At 44.8% G+C, this 16,302-nt stretch overlaps 1 protein-coding gene across 3 annotated transcripts in view; it reads right to left on the reverse strand.

Moving 5' to 3' along the window:
- Positions 1–3,999: 3,999 nt before the first annotated feature.
- The window catches only part of HDHD2 (haloacid dehalogenase like hydrolase domain containing 2), a 50,966-nt gene continuing 38,663 nt past the window's right edge, over positions 4,000–16,302 (reverse strand). For 2 of the 3 annotated variants that reach the window (XM_055417312.2, XM_055417311.2), the window contains 3 exons: positions 13,855–14,071; positions 10,327–10,390; positions 4,000–7,248 (listed from right to left, as the gene is read on the reverse strand). In XM_055417312.2, the coding sequence (XP_055273287.2) occupies positions 7,145–7,248; positions 10,327–10,390; positions 13,855–14,071 (385 nt within the window). In that variant the 3' untranslated portion in view covers positions 4,000–7,144. The remainder of the gene's footprint in view (positions 7,249–10,326; positions 10,391–13,854; positions 14,072–16,302) is intronic. The other variant, XM_055417309.2, reaches the window with a different exon arrangement.

The following is a 16,302-nucleotide window of genomic DNA, read 5'->3' on the forward strand; positions in this document are numbered from 1 at the left end:
AAAATTTCAATGAGTAATTTCTTGTAGTGTTCTTCCTTTGTGAACTGGCATTTTTATTTTGAAAAACGTGTGGTTGGGAAAGTTGTGTTGGGATGCACAGGGTGGTTCTGAGTTGGGGAGCCAATCAGAAGCAAAGCTTGACAGACCATCTGACCAGCGGACAGTTCAAGGGCGGATAAGGGTGAGAGCATGGAAGGAAGCAGACTTTGCTTCCTTCTTCTGACAATATTCTGAACCTCATCAGCTCTCCCTGATTCTGACTCCAGCTGTTCTATCAGCAGAGCCAACTCCTAACAGACTAGCCCCACTCAGGAATGTCACTGGTCCATCTCTGAGTGAAAGTCACTCAGTCGTGTCTGACTCTGCGGAGTGGGTTGCCGTTCCCTTCTCCAGGGGATCTTCCCAACCCAGGGATCAAACCCAGGTCTCCCGCATTGCAGGCAGATTCTTTACCATCTGAGCCACCAGGGAAGCCCATCTGTGGAGATGAGCTAATAGCAGTGGGGACAAGCAGCCACTTTCCCCACCCACCAGTTGCAGTGTTTTGAGTTCTGATCCCTGTTAACATCTTCACATCTCACACCCTGTGTGTTCAGCCCTTCTCTTTCCATTGCCACAACTCCTCGTTGGATCCAAAGCTTAGGATGGGATACCTGAGCTTCTAGAACAGTCCTCCCTGCTCTTAGGCTCCTCCTTAATCTCCTTATGGGGTTGGAAACAGCTGGAAACATCTCATTCAGAAACCCACAGTCTGAGGCATCCACTTGCAGATCCTGGTACATTTTGAAGACTTTCACTAAGTAATGCTGTCCCTACCCCCAACTAGAATTTTCCCATGGTAATCACCTTCTGTTGTCTCCCTTCCCTTGTTTTCTTCATCCCTGCAAGTCAGACTCATTCAGAAAACTCTTCCAGGAAAAAAAGGACATTTTGGCTAAATAGTCCAAAGGATTTCACCCTTTAAAAAAAAACAAACCACGTTGGGGTATTGATCATTTTGAACAGAATATTCTCAAATGCCTCTTAAAATATCATTTCATGGAAAATGTGATCAAATTGAAAAGATACCCTTATAAAACGAGTTTAAAAGAAACAAGAAGACATTTCATCTTAGCAGAAGTGCAACTGAAACTTCTTCATGGTCACTAGGTATGGCCCTGAGCTGCGCTGCTAACAGCCAGGATATGGAGGTCTCCAAGTTCAGCGGCTTCAATGTTGTGCTGCTCGATCTCCAAGAGCTGCCTTCTGTGCTTTGGGGTTATTTTCTTTGTCCAGCTGTCAACTGACATTTCTTAGAGCTGTTAGGACGTTTGCTTGTGGCTTTTGCCATCCTTTCTGAGTTCATAAAATCTCAAGTGGATGGAACCTCCACTTGAAAAGCAGATGTACTGTACAGGTACTTAAGATGTATTTAAGATATAGGGTACTTAACATGTACTGTACGTGTACTTAGAGTGAACAGGCAAAGGAGTGCAGTAGGGCTCCTGTGGACAGCATGTTTTGTGACAACAGAGTTGGTCTCCTCAGCTTACTGCCTCAGAGTTTCCGACTCTGTTCAGGTGAGTGTGGTTTCGCCATCCTACCCACAAATGCATGTAACCTTCCATTTCCAGAGCCCACCTACACATCCTTTATCCATTCCTTTTAAGAATCTCCAAATTCATCTTTGGAGCACTTCCACCTGCATTCAATCACATTCTCCTTTCCCCATTCCTTGGAAAGTTTGTCTGCAAATGATCATGCATGACTGTTCTTAGATCACGCCTTTATTTTAGTGGCTTCTTCATCACTTTTATACATTATCTAATGACCTCCTGCTTTGGATGAAATGAAATGTAGCTTTTTCATTCCTTTGCCCCATCCATACCACACACATATGTCTTTCCCTATCGTCCTCAAATAGTTTTATTACAGTTTTAAGTTAACTCAACAATCATTGTTCATTGTACATTGTTCACTGCAGAGCAAGAATTGGATCAGGTTACATTTCCTTTCTTGATGGGTTTTGTCTGTCTTGGAATTAATAACTGTCTCTTTTTTTTCATTTGCTTAGTTTTATTGGCAACATTCTGAGATTTGTCAGATGCCCATCAGTGTTGAGGGCTTCCCTGATAGCTCAGTTGGTAAAGAATCAGCCTGCAACACAGGAGACCCTAGTTTGATCCCTGGGTTGGGAAGATCCCCTGGAGAAGGGAAAGGCTACCCACTCCATTATTCTGGCCTGGAGAATTCCATGAACTGTATAGTCCATGGGGTCGCAAAGAGTCAGACACAACTGAGCAACTTTCACTTTCATCCGTGTTCTCTTCTAAATGGCCAAACACACCAGATACACCTTCAAGCCCATTCCCCCGCACTCTGGTCCTGGAGGTAAGGGGAAGGGGACCAGAAGACCGGTGCAGCGTAAGCATAGATTTACCTAATCCCGTTTTCAGCCCTGCATGTCACGCTGGCCCACCCCCCAACCCCAGTCTCCAAGGCCTTAATGTTCACAGGTCCACTCTCCCAGAGTCAACCTCCTCTCCTGCCTTGCTGAGGTGCTTATCTGGCTACTTAGGGTGGGGAGGGTTTCTGGGCTTCCAGCCTCTTTCCCTGCTTTGAACCAATTCGTTGCTTCTCAAACTTGCCCCACACCTCATACCTCTCTGCTCAGTGTCTCCAAGCTCTGTCTCTGAGGTTGTCTTACAGGACGAATTCTGGTTTTTTTCTTTGTGCCAATTTTAGCACAAACACTCCAGCCTCTTCACAGATCCTGGATAACTGTACTCTGTCATCTACCGATGTCTCCTCTGCTACTCGTGTGGGTTTATTCCAACTTTATTCCTCTCTTGAGTGGGGCTTTGAGAGATATCAACTAATCCATGATTAATCTGCTTTGTCTCTGGTTACTTTTTCAAAAGTAGACAAAGTATGTCTAAGTTTATAGGGATACAAGAGACCGGCCTGTTAGTTGTGGATGGAAATTTTAACTTAATTCCACGTGTGCTATTTTCTTCTAAAGCAGAGGTCAAAACTGAAGTGCCTCTACTTCGAGCTTAGTAACACACGGGTAGAGTAAGGTAAGGAGAGGTGGGGACTGTGGCGAACTGCAGAGGCCAGGACCGACGAAGGACACAGCAGCGACCCGGCTCCAACCGAACAGGGAAACGCCGAGGCTCTGACCTTCCCAGGAAAACCAGTCGTGGTTTGCATTTGCCCTCGCCTGACAGTTCAGACACTGGCAGCTCGGGGTCTTCACCCGATTCACCCACGGCACTCATGCTGGCCATCAGAGGCCTTTCCTGCTGGACTAGGCGTCTGTGGAACAGCAGCCTCACGCTTACGGGCTCTGTTCTCCGTCACTTGTCAGTAGCCCCTGCCTGAATGTTAGCCCCGTGGCTGTGGTCCTTTCTGCCACTGCTGCTGAATGGGTGCAGTGACGCAGACCTCAGACTGACTGAGCACTGTATGCGCTTCAGAGGCTGGACGTGATCACTGGTCCGAAGCCCTTCGCTCACTGCACATCCGCTTTTCTCTGGGAGGACTTACGCGGCCACCGCAAACTTGCCAGAGCGCCTTGGACCTTTAGGCGCCCTGTTTACACGCTTTCACTTCCCAGCCAGAGGATCTGTATCTAGGAGTCGGAGCTGCAGTCTGCTCGGTCTTCCTTGGCGCTTCGCTCCTGGTGGGCATTTAAGAAATAACTCTGATTTCCTCAGGCCCAGCAGCCACTGAAACACGCAGGCACTGAGACGTGTACGACATTAAATTCTGGAAAAAGATACTGAAATCTGTTTAACAGATGCCGTTTGAACTACGATAAACGATTTCTGGTGCTCGGGCACCTCGCCTCTCAAGGAGAGCAGCATCCTTTGGGTAGTAGGTGGCTGGTGTAACACAAAGTTAGCAAAGGCCTTGTGCATTTATTCTGGGCAAGAATTTTGTCGTTTATGTCAAAGAAAACTCTCTGATACAAATTTGGCTCCATGCAGATAACTGCTAACAGGACAAGGGACTCTGCCACCCAAGGCAAGTGTTTTAATGAGACACATTAGTGCAGTTTTAAAAATTCTTTATTATAGGTGCCCACGGACTTGAGTTTCACCCTGCATGAACCACCAGTGATCCAAAACCAACTGAACATCATCAACACAGGTGTGTTTTGACTTTCCTGTACAATTCACTCCTGTAATTGTTCAATTAGGGTTAGGGTTAGGGGACTACAGCTGTCACTCCAGGGGAGTCTGTGACATCCACAGCCACATGTGCTTGATGGAGCCGTCGCTGAAAGAGGTGGGCGAGCCCCCTTCTTCTGGGGCATCACTATGTGCCCTGGGAGGGGTGGAATGATGGGCAGGCAGAGTCACTGCAGAACTAGCTGGTTCTGGATGGTGAGTGTGAAGTGGGCACAACTGTGCCTCCCCCAGACTGGCCCTTCACCCATCACACCAAGCACAAACCTGGCTCCTAAGATGTCACTTGGTTCCTTTCTGGGGCCAAGACAGCATTACAGTAAAGCTGATACACTGTCCTTGGGGTCAGCACCACAAGACGGTCCTTGAAATGTAATGGCTGGAAAATAAAGTCCTATACATACTTCAGTTATTAAATCTCCTCCATGAGGCCCAATGCAGACCAACCCACTGAGCTGGGAATGTTTCCAGTAACTTCAACCTAAACCACGATTTCTATTTATCCTCACAGACTTCACACTGGACAGGTCAGTTAGAAAGCCCTATATAACATTTGTTAAATAAGTAAACCAGTAAACTGAGGTTTTAATGGCCTCCAGGGCTACAAGAGTGGAGGAAAGTGGAGCAGCCGTTTCTCTTGGCGGGGCTGGGGGCACACGGTCTCACCCTCTGCTGCCACTCACCTGTCAGTCATGTCTACTATGTGGCTTTAGCTCTGACCTGTCCCAGAGCATCAGAGCCATTACTTAAGTGTCTAATGGGCCTCTTCTATGGACAGCAGGTCTAAAATGAAACTTATTTTCTCCTCCCTACACACAGCTATACGTTCTAGCATTAAATTCTTGTAATATTTACAGCTAAGTTTGATTGGTCCAGTGACTGCCTGAGTACCTGTTCTGTGCTGTAGCAGACACAGTCCTGTCTGGAGGGAAGCGGAGATGAGTGAAGGTCCAAGTGTAATCTAACAAGTGCTCGGCACGGAGGAGGGGACACTTCCTCCATCCTGCGGGCAGGACCACGTCACAGGACGGGAACACAGGATCTTCACACTGCCTTGGGCATCCTCCTTGGCCCTCCAGGCCAGATCCTTCTCTTATACGCTTATTTCCTAGCAGGCACTTCACACACAGCAGTGAGCAAGCACTTGAGAACGCCTGGGCCAAGGAATCGCTGTCCCAGGTGCTGGGGAACAGGCCGCAGGTGAACGTACCAGCAGCCTCTTTGCATGCATGCAGGGCTTTCCTCTTCGCAGCTCTGGTCTGAAGGAGTTCAAATATTGGAGAATGTCTCTTTTAAATTCTCAGGAAGACCTTCCCCACTGAACTGACTATTCAGATGAATTCTACCAAACTTGCCCAGATGGTTAAATGTGGACAATCCTATATTTACTGTCATCATCGCAAACGTGGGACACTTAGCATCTGCCTGATTCTATTCAAAGTTCTTAATATGTGGGCTGTGCATTTAACTCTAACGTGCCTACGTGGTGGGCACCATGGTTATCTCTACGGAGAAGGGAGAAGAGGCAGGCAAGGCTGGGGGAGTGGCCAGGGTCACGGAAGGGGCGTGCTGGCCAGGCTCTGTGCCCCTGCCCTTCTCCTGCCCATCTGGGTGCTGTCCCAGCACTGCTGTCTTTTGCACTCTGGCACGTGCCAGCACTGAGTCCGGGCATCTGCACAACGAGAACAGCGTTCAGCAAACGGCCAGGAGGAGGGGGAGTGGCCATCCAGCCTTGCCCCCTCCCACCTGAGACCAAGCTGATCTCTATAAACAAGCATCAAAACCCAAAGCTCATCAACACTGCTGTGTGCTTCAGTACGGGGAGCACCAAGATGATGGACAATTACATGCTGATAATCCAGGGCCCAAGAGCCCAGTAAAACAACTGCCAAGGCCCAGGATCATCAGCGTATGCAAATGCACAAGGAAAATCATTAGCTACTCAGTCCCCTTCATTTTGGTGGGTTTAACATGATAAGAATCGTCCATGCTACAAGGCGAGATTTCATTTTACAGCCGTGGTAACCAAGCACATAAAAGCTTGAATCTGTCCCAATAGCTTCTGAAGGATTTTTCCCACAGTGTCAGAGGCAAAAATAATGAAATCTTGCAAACGTACAGTTAATGGGGCCCGGGTGGACACTAACCTCAAAAATGCATGGTCTGTTAAGACATTAAAGGCTTGATTTTAGTTTCTGCACTGTTCCTGTTAATAACAATGTCTAATTAAAACATCTGTGAAATACTGATAGTTTTAATTTTACATAAAATTTCCAAAACAACTGTTACACAGTATAATAGGTATCTGCAATGAATAGGTTATTAATGGAAATATTATTTTAAATTAAAATCAGGTTCTAAATTTAAATTAGTTATCTCTGGTTAATGAAGAGAAAAAGGAGTCACCCAGGCTGGGAATAATACAGTAGCTAATCTAGTTTTCAACATCCGTGAAAGCAAATCCACTCCATCACTTGGGCTAAAGGACAATTTATTTTGCCACTTCTGTCCTGTACTCCACTCGGCCCTTTCACAGCTGAACTCGGTATTAAAACTACAGCCTAAGGCACCCTTCAGTACGGTACTTTATAACTTAAAAAGACACCATTCAACTGTAGTCAGCCTGAACCCCACCAATTTACCAGTGAGGAGAGGGCAGAGAACAAGGCTCCCTGCAGCAGACTCTCCTCCAGCCCCGCTAACCTGATGAATATTTTAAAAGGAACATGCAATCTCAGCTATCCCTTTTTTTGGATCTCATCTTCTTTTACAAAATAAAAGGGATTAGCCAGGCTGAGTGGCTGGCTGCAATTCAATACCTTTCTTTCTAATTACTGCACAATAAAAGAGGGTTAAACGGTGAGCAGTGCTGAGTGGCCTGTGTCTGTCTAGGCTGGCGCTGAGTGTGTTGAGGGGTTCATTCCAGTTGATGAAAAGCTGCGTTTCAAGTTGCTTTGGATTCACATAACGGTTCACAGCAGATGCTGCAGAATGTGGTCCACGGCATGCGGGAAGCTCTCACAGGTTAAGTAGGGAGCTGGGTTAATTTTGTCTTCGTCTGCTGCTCGATATTTCCCTGAAATAAAGGTAAAGCCAGTGAATAAAGGCTACTGCGGACGCCAGAGTAATCACGGCCGGCGAGCACCCGGGCCCTCACAGGTCACCCTTACAGTGCCGAGAGAATCGGGGGCTCCACAACCCCCAAAGCACCTTCCACCCAGGCTTCAGGATGCCACAGGGCAATCCAAAGCCGGATGTGTTCAGCATTTCTCAGGCCCCCTGGTCTCTCCACAATGGATGCCTGATCCCAGGCACTGGGTCACCTGACAGTTAAGGGTGCCCTCAAATCTCCTCACCTGGTGAAATTTTCCTCCCTTAGTCTGGCCCTGGGGTTTCTACAAACTGACACTGTGGCTTACATATGTGTGCAAGTTCTAGCAACCTGCACTGTGTCGGGCACATGGCAGATGCTCAACAATGCTGGCCGAGTGAATGGAGCAGGCCACAGTCACTCAGGCCTGATGCAGCATGGCAGTCTGCGCTCTCCTGGATGAATAAATGTAAACGCAAGCAGAATGCAGGAAGCCATGTCGACAACTTTGGACAAAGGGTGACCCCATCTTTCACAGGTCACTGTTTTACATGCTAAACAGAATTAGATTCTGGTCAGGGCTAGTCAAAAGTCTTTATTAACAAATCATGGAACAAATGTATATTGAGCATTTAACATGTGTTACTGAGACACAAACTGCTCAAGACAATCACTTAGTAAGTTAAAATTTCCATGGTAATTTTCAACACTGGGAGACCGAGTATTTGTCCACTGCATTCAGTTCAAAGCCATCAGTGGAACCGGCAGCTCTGTATGCTTTCAGAACAGTGGTCTTACTTGGGAATGTTTTTTTTCTGACCAAAGATGAACAGTACAAATGGGCCTGTTTTCATGAGCTGAACTTAGCTACATAACTAAGCTAGACATTTTAGATGTGACTATGTGGAGCTGCTGGCTCCTCTAAGCCCTGTGTGATGGGCTGACCACAGCCAATGGCCAGTCAGAAAAGAAGGCAGAACCATGGAGACCAGCTCGGGGGAGCTGGGCCCACAAGACTGGCACAGAGGCAGTTTTCATACTTGGTGTAAATCCTTAATTATGTGAGCTAAGAAAAGAAATGTTCTTGGGAATGCAAGAATAGAAATAGTTATCTGTTGATTTCCTCAATGACCGGATCATAAAATGGTGAATGTCAGGAATCTGAAAATTCAGACACAAGGAAAGATGATGAGTGTGTCTGTTTTTCTTGACTCCCTGATATGTCCTGTTGTCCTCTTTTTCACTTCCATCAAAGCAGAGTGATGTTCCAGGGAAAATGGTGATCATTTTGAATGAGAAATGTGCAAAAGCGCTGTTAGCTCTGAAGTGACCAGTCACCATCTGCAGGGCTCCACTGGTTCATGCCTAGACCTCCAGCATGCGAAGACCGTTTCCCCCTTGGTTCACACTGTGTGTGTAAAGTTGTGTCCGACTCTTTGCAACCCCATGAACTGCAGCCCTCCAGGCTCCTCTGTCCATGGCGTTCTCAAGGCAAGAATTCTGGCGTGTGTTGCTATTACCTACTCCAGGGGATCTTCCTGAACCAAGGATCGAACCTGAGTCTCTTGCGTCTCCTGCACTGGCAAGCACTTTCTTTACCACTAGTGCCACCTGGGAAGCCAGCCCCACGCACAGGGCCTGACAAGTACTTCTTATTCAATTATAGCAGCATCTCGTGTTTTCTTGTTTCTGTTTTTAAATTCAAAATAGCTTTCATGGAACCACATTTTCTTGAACAAACACCACAGTCATGAGTAAATATACGTTTTTTCTAAAAATTTCCTGGTGGCAAGTCTTCTATGCCTCTATTTAAATTCTTCCTTTTCAGGAAAACCTGTATGAAGCCAGGCATATGAACTCACAGAGTCATTTACAGAACACTGTGCTGTTATTATTCAGTCACTGCATCGTGTCTGACTCTCCCCATGGACTGTACCTTGCCAGGCTCCTCTGTCCATGGGATTTTCTAGGCAAGAATACTGGAGTGGGTTGCCATTTCCTTCTCCAGCGATTTCCCAACCCAGGGACTGAACCTGCAACTCCTGCCTAAGCAAGCAGATTCTTAACTGCTGGGCCACCAGGGAAGCCCACAGAACCCTTTATCTGCTATTTGATAAGAGTCTGATGACAATTCTTGGACTGGACCCCTGGCTGTCATCCTCAACACGTGCTATTAGTTCTAAGCTTAGCAGGTACCCTCTGGCGGCAGATGTGGGGGAGACCTCTTTTCATTTTATCTGGAAAGGCTGATCAAGTTCTCAGCACAACAGTACACAAGCCCACACACAGCTCTCATGCCTTGTCTTTCCTTACCTTGAGAGGATTTTATTCATCACACTCCACACTGGAAAATGGCACAGAGCTACAAGGGACCAGTCCAGCCCCATCAACTATACACAGCCCAAAGAGGTGAAGGGCTCTGACAGAATCTCAGAGTCAGTGTAGAGCTGAGACCGAGATCCAGGACACCTAACTGGTCCACAGTCATCATGATACCGTATTAGCTGAGGCTTCCCCATTAAGTTCTTTCCCTTTTCTTAAATTTATTTGAGGGACCACACCCAGTTTACTTAATTTTGGTATAGGAAATTGTTACTAAAACAGTACATGAAAAGAAAGTTTTTTTAATGTGTGTTTTTAAAACAACATTAACACAAAGTATCACTTAGCTAGTCAGTCCCCAAAGAGGTCAATGTCATCATTTTATACCTGGTGCAAAAAGAAAGCATAATTTTACAGAGCCCCATGATCAATGGTTTTTTGGTCAACTGGTGATTTGTATATCCAGAAAATCATATAAATGCTAACTGTCTTGTGTATGACTATCTCTGAGGAAGTGTGAAAACACCTCTGAACTCGGATCTGATCTTCCTAGCTTTGCACAGTACGGGGCCTCTCACATCATCTTTCTTCCCTGAAATCCTACACCCACATTATTTTTGCTTTTTGGCAGAAAAAGAATTAAAGTACCCAGTGAGCCTTGCCATTTGTTCAAAGACTGTTCTGTAAGAACGGTGTATTCTACATTCTGTTTCAGAGAAAGCGTGCACAGAAGATACGCACCCGTCTTGACTAAAATGCCCCGCATGCCGGCACTCTGAGCCCCACCAACATCATCTCTGCAGTCCTAGAAAAGAGTGACGAAGCATTTAGTCCAGTGTCTTCAGTGAGCTTGCCAACAAACCAACCTACCAGCGATTTATTAGGCTGGAATGGCCAACGGCAATCCCATGGTTTTTCTTAAAACGAGAGCGAGGGAGGTATAAAAAAGGATAAACCCACGTGTAATAGTCTGAGGGAGGGAAGCATCGGGAGGTAGAGGTAAAAAACAGAGTAGTAACCCTAGTAACCGGACACAAAAAGCGCAGCTACAGTGCTTCACGTTTTGCACATGTACATTGATTTCTTTTTTAAAAATATTTTTTATTTTTTACTCGTTTGCACCAGGTCTTAGTTGCAGCATGTGGGATTTAGCTCACTGACAAGGGCTCAAACCTGGGTCTCCTGCATTGGGAGCACAGAGTCTCAACCACTGGACCACCAGGGAAGTTCCCATCTATCTCCTTTTAAAACAGATCATGGGAAAAAGGTATTTTATCATTTGGCAGCCCTTAAGGCAAATGATCCAACTGCAGGGCAGTGAGTGAACTAGGTTCAGAAGACAGCTCTCATGCTGTCCACGTTAAGACATTATCCTTACTTTTCATCCAACTGTCAGTAACAGGAGAAATCAAGTCAGATCATATACTTAAACAGATCCTGTCTTCACACTTAGGAATAACAGACCAGTTTAAAAGGGAAGCACTTATTTTTCAATTCTTACTCAAGATAGGGGTGAATATACTCAGCTAACTGTGATAAATGCAAGGCAATAAAAATCCAAAAACTGGAAGAAACATCAATAAAATCAATCCTGCCATCTCATGTCTATAAGCAGAATTTATTCAGATCATGCCCAAAGAAAAACTTTTCCCTTAAAATCATTCATGTAATTTAACCACCACCCTTGGAAATGAGTCTCAGAATTTCTGTCAAAATCTTCACTCAAGGTCTAACTTAAAACTTTTTCTGTTGCATCTAAACCTGCCTTGTTGAAGCAGGCAAGATGGGGGAGAGGGAAAGGAAGAAGGAGGTGGGAAAAAGCAGAAATGAACAGGGAGGGAAAAGCTACCCCTCTCAGACAACCCTCCATGCAGCTGAACGCTGCTATCACGTGCCCTTCCCACCTTCCATGTTGTCCCAACAGCAGTGTCTCCAGGGACAAAGAATTTTGAAATCTTCAGGCTAAGGTAACGACTTTCTTGAATACACATTTGCCTAGAAAAGTCAGCTAAAGGCCTGCCAGAGGGAAAAGCTGTTACTGAAAAGATGGTTTTTCAAAGCAGTACTGAGTCCAGTGATATCCCAGTGGGTTTTAGTGCAGGAACCTAGCAGCAGAAGAGGGCAATCAGGAAGACTGCGATCCATGAGCACCAGCGCATTTCAAGACAGCAGGGGATCTTCAGTTTCTTCTGGAGGGAGCCTGGGGCCTCGAGTTCTACTTCCAGCCATGCCACTCATCAGCTCTGGGACATCCGGCATGAGGCCTACCTTTCTGGGCTAAGGTTTCTCAGCTTATAAAGTGAGGTTTGGACCGGACAATCTTGATGGTCTCTTCCAGCCTAAGTATTATTATTTAAAATTGAATTATAATCCTTGCCACCTACTACTGACCACAAGGTAGTGTGCTTTCCAGTACTTTTCCCCTCACAGCACACATGGAAAATAATGTTTTCCCAGTAAGTTCAGTCGCTCAGTCGTCTCTGACTCTTTGTGACCCCATGGATTGCAGCACGCCAGGCTTCCCTGTCCATCACCAACCCCCGGAGCGTACTCAAACTCATGTCCATCGAGTTAGTGATGCCATCCAGCCATCTCATCCTTTGTTGTCCCCTTCTCCTCCCGCCTTCAATCTTTTCCAGCATCAGGGTCTTTTCAAATGAGTCAGTTCTTCACATCAGGTGGCCAAAGTATTAGAGCTTCAGCATCAGTCCTTCCAGTGAATATTCACGACTGATTTCCTTCAGGATGGCCTGGCTGGATCTCCTTGCAGTCCAAAGGACTCTCAAGAGTCTTCTCCAACACCACAGTTCAAAAGCATCAATTGTTCGGTGCTCAGCTTTCTTTATAGTCCAGCTTTGACATCCATACATGGCTACTGGAAAAATCATAGCTTTGACTAGATGGATCTTTGTTGGCAAAGTAATGTCTCTGCTTTTTAATATGCTGTCTAGGTTGGTCACAGCTTTTCTTCCAAGGAGCAAGCGCCTTTTAATTTCATGGTCGCAGTCACCATCTGCAGTGATTTTGAAGCCCAAAAAAATAAAGTCTGCCACTGTTTCCATTGTTTCCCCATCTATTTGCCACGAAGTGATGGGACCGGATGCCATGATCTTAGTTTTCTGAATGTTGAGCTTTAAACCAACTTTTTCACTCTCCTCTTTCACTTTCATCAAGAGGCTCTTTAGTTCTTCTTCACTTTCTGCCATAAGGGTGGTGTCATCTGCATATCTGAGGTTATTGATATTTCTCCTTGATTCCAGCTTCTGCTTCATCCAGCCCGCATTTCGCATGATGTACTCTGCATACAAGTTAAATAAGAGGGTGACAATACACAGCCTTGACATATTCCTTTCCCGATTTGGAACCAGTCTGTTGTTCCATGTCCGGTTCTAACTGTTGCTTCTTGACCTGCGTACAGATTCCTCAGGACGCAGGTCAGGTGGTTTGGTATTCCCACCTCTTGAAGAATTTTCCAGTTTGTTGTGATTCACACAGACAAAGGCTTTGGCATAGTCAATAAAACAGAAGTATATATTTTTCTGGAACTCTCTTGCTTTTTCGATGATCCAGCGGATGTTGGCAATTTGATCTCTGGTTCCTCTGCCTTTTCTAAATCCAGCTTGAACATCTGGGAGTTCACGGTTCACGTACTGCTGAAGCTTGGCTTGGAGAATTTTGAGCATGACTTTGCTAGTGTGTGAGATGAGTGCAGTTGTGCAGCAGTTTGAACATTCTTTGGTACTGCCTTTCTTACCAGGATAAACTGACAATGTGCTCACAGCCAAAGGTCGCTGGCTAGGACATCTGGTCACCAGAGCCAGCCCTGCCACTCAAAGGCCTGAGGCCATCGATATCTTTAGCTATCTGTGGCAAATTGGGAAGTTCTTCCATAAAGCATATACTAACAGAAAAAAAAAATCAATAGAGAATTCTTTAGGTACAGATGGTCTCTGCATTAAGGAATAGTCAAAAAAAAAATCTAAGTTTTCTTCAAAAAGACATATAAAGCATTTAATTGTTTTGTATCTTATGGTCTTTTGAATTGTATATATCTCATCACACTATGAAGACTGTCAGAAATAATCAACAGTTCAGTTCTTTAGAATACCAGTGAACAACTACTGGAAAGCCTGCTTTATGGGTGGCCTCTTATTACCATCTGACAATCACCAGTAAGGGGTCCGCCTGTGTTTCAAAGCAGTGCTTTGAAGCTGGCTCCTCCCAGCGGGACAGGTGAGCCCAGGGCATTTCCTGGGCTCTTCTACTTACATCTCCAATCATAACGGTCTCCTCGGGCTCACAGCCAGTGCCCCGCAATGCCTCCAAAAAGAACGTTTTCTCTGGTTTCCCCACGACTGTGGCTTTGGTATCGGTGGCATACTCTAAAGCAGTCACAAATGGTCCAGGCCCCAGGGCTAAGCCATCTTTCTTCTTGTAATACCTGGCTTTGTGGATTGCTATCAGAGGCGCTCCATCCAGGAGTAACCTAGATAGTCAGAGACAATGGAAATTGGCTAAAAGCAATGCTTTTTTATGAGTGAAAAAGAATGTCAGACTTACAAAGTGGTTTTATTCACTCACAGAAACAAATAGTTTCGTATTAACTTTTAATGACTTGCTGTCTTCTAATGAATTTGCTACGAACTGCTGGGAATTACACTCAAAATACACTAAAGAAAGGTGATAGATTATTAAATTTGGGATTGTGTCAACCTTTTACCTTTAGTGGTTTCAGACGCTTTACGCAAATCATCAGGGAAGGAGAATTAAGAGAAGTAAAGCTAAATAAGACACTCGAGGGAAGAAGCTTAACTTAATGAGACAAGTTGTTTCAACCTCCCTAATGGTAAGTAGGAGGCTCCTGAGCCTTTTACAATATGACTCAACTGCTGTGCAGTGACACGTTTAGCTAACTCCTAAAATACCTGGCTCCCTCTTTTCTCTACTCCAAAATGTAAGATTCTAATTCAGAAATTTCATAGAGCATACAAATATTTTCTGCTTGTATCATCCCCTCTTCATTTTACCCTTTGACTGCTTCTGCTGTTACTTTGAAAATCAGGCCGTTTTCACTGAAGGACAAAGCAGTAAAGCTTAAGGGGAAATGTCAAGTCCCTTCCTTTTTCCTGAAAAAGGAAAAACACTCTCACACCAACTGAAAGGGCACGAAGAGTTTTCTCGTTAGAGAACCAAACTGCATTTAGTTAAGGTTCCTCATTAGTGACTCAGGCAAAACATAACAAAAGAAATCCCCCAAACCCCACCAACCCCATCCAAAAATAACATGCCATCCATCCCAACACTGCAGCCTACATACAGGCACACAGCAAAGAGTCACACATCTATTATCATTGCATCACATATGGGACATGATAGTCTTCTTAAGCTGCTGTTAACCAATGGAATAAATGATCTCACTAGCTTAATTCACTTTAAGTCATCTACTTAGTTAAAATATTTAGTATGTCCATTGAGGCAGAATTCATCACATCTTACCCTTCACAATTATGAGTAATTAAGCGCTCAACTATGAAACTGCTAAATTATTCTTGTCAGTGGGCATGGAAATGCCTTCCTGTGGGAGATGCAGGATTCAGACACTTATGATTAAATATTTTATTAAGTAAAAACCAATACTGGCCTATTACAGGGCCTTATTGTTACTTACTACGAATTGCTCACAGCATAGGATGGATCCTTCAAATTTATTCTCTAATATTAACACAAATTTATTTCTTAAGCAGATCTTAAAATCCAACGGTTAGGAAACCTGATAAGGCCACTATGCTGGCCCTAAAGAACCACAGCTGATTGCAACGAGAGAATGAGTGATTTATCTATCTTCCCTCTTGTCACCCTGCCCCCAATCCCATTTATTTGCTACTCTACCACGGAACTGGAATTCTTTATGCAACAGACCTCAAAATTGCTTTTCACTTACACAGCTAAACTAGAAACTCATTTGATTTAGCTTTGTTAATATTTTATTATATATTAACTGGGTATAAGACTTATCAGCTTGATTGATGTGTGTACTTAATTCCCAGGCAGTGCTTTAGTGCCTTCCCTGGAAGGGCTGAAACTGTGGGTTCCTCTGCATTTCTCTAAATGGGAACTGGTTCCTCATGGGCCTGGAGAAGACAGGCATCTCTCAGGGAAGTGGTTCCTGCTTCTGTCATTCTTCTCTGTATAGAAGAAGATTTACTGAATCTTTGCAAGAGCCAAGGCATGTTCGGGACAGACTGAAAGGTAAATTATTTTCTAGGACACAGATTAAAAGTTTTTTTTTTTAATAGTTAACACTTCCAAAACTATGAGAAAATAGACACCATACTACTTAGAGGTGTTTGTTCATTTCCTAGGCAGGGCAACTGATTTCTTTGTTATCAGAAGTAACGCATCAGCAAGAAATCTGAGGATTTTCTATCTCTATTTGACTATAAGTCCATTGAGGTACAAGAAACAAGAAAAAAGGCATCAAGAAGGCCTCATGCGGAAATCCTTGCTATAAATTCCATGCAGGCAAAGGGAAGACTATAAAAAAGACCCAGCCAGGAGCACACCATGAAAGGGACGGTAAAGAACACCAAATCCAGCACACCCCGCTTTACAAGATCATCCGGCAATGCCGGCGGAGACCAAGGAGAGCAGGAACCCAGAATTCCAGAAAACCACTTTTCTAGAAAAAAAAACAAGATCAACTTTTTACCATTTCTG

The sequence above is a fragment of the Moschus berezovskii genome, chromosome 28 (genome assembly GCF_049115385.1).
Source record: "Moschus berezovskii isolate FMDL1 chromosome 28, NW_MosBer_1.0, whole genome shotgun sequence".
NCBI lineage: Eukaryota > Metazoa > Chordata > Mammalia > Artiodactyla > Moschidae > Moschus > Moschus berezovskii.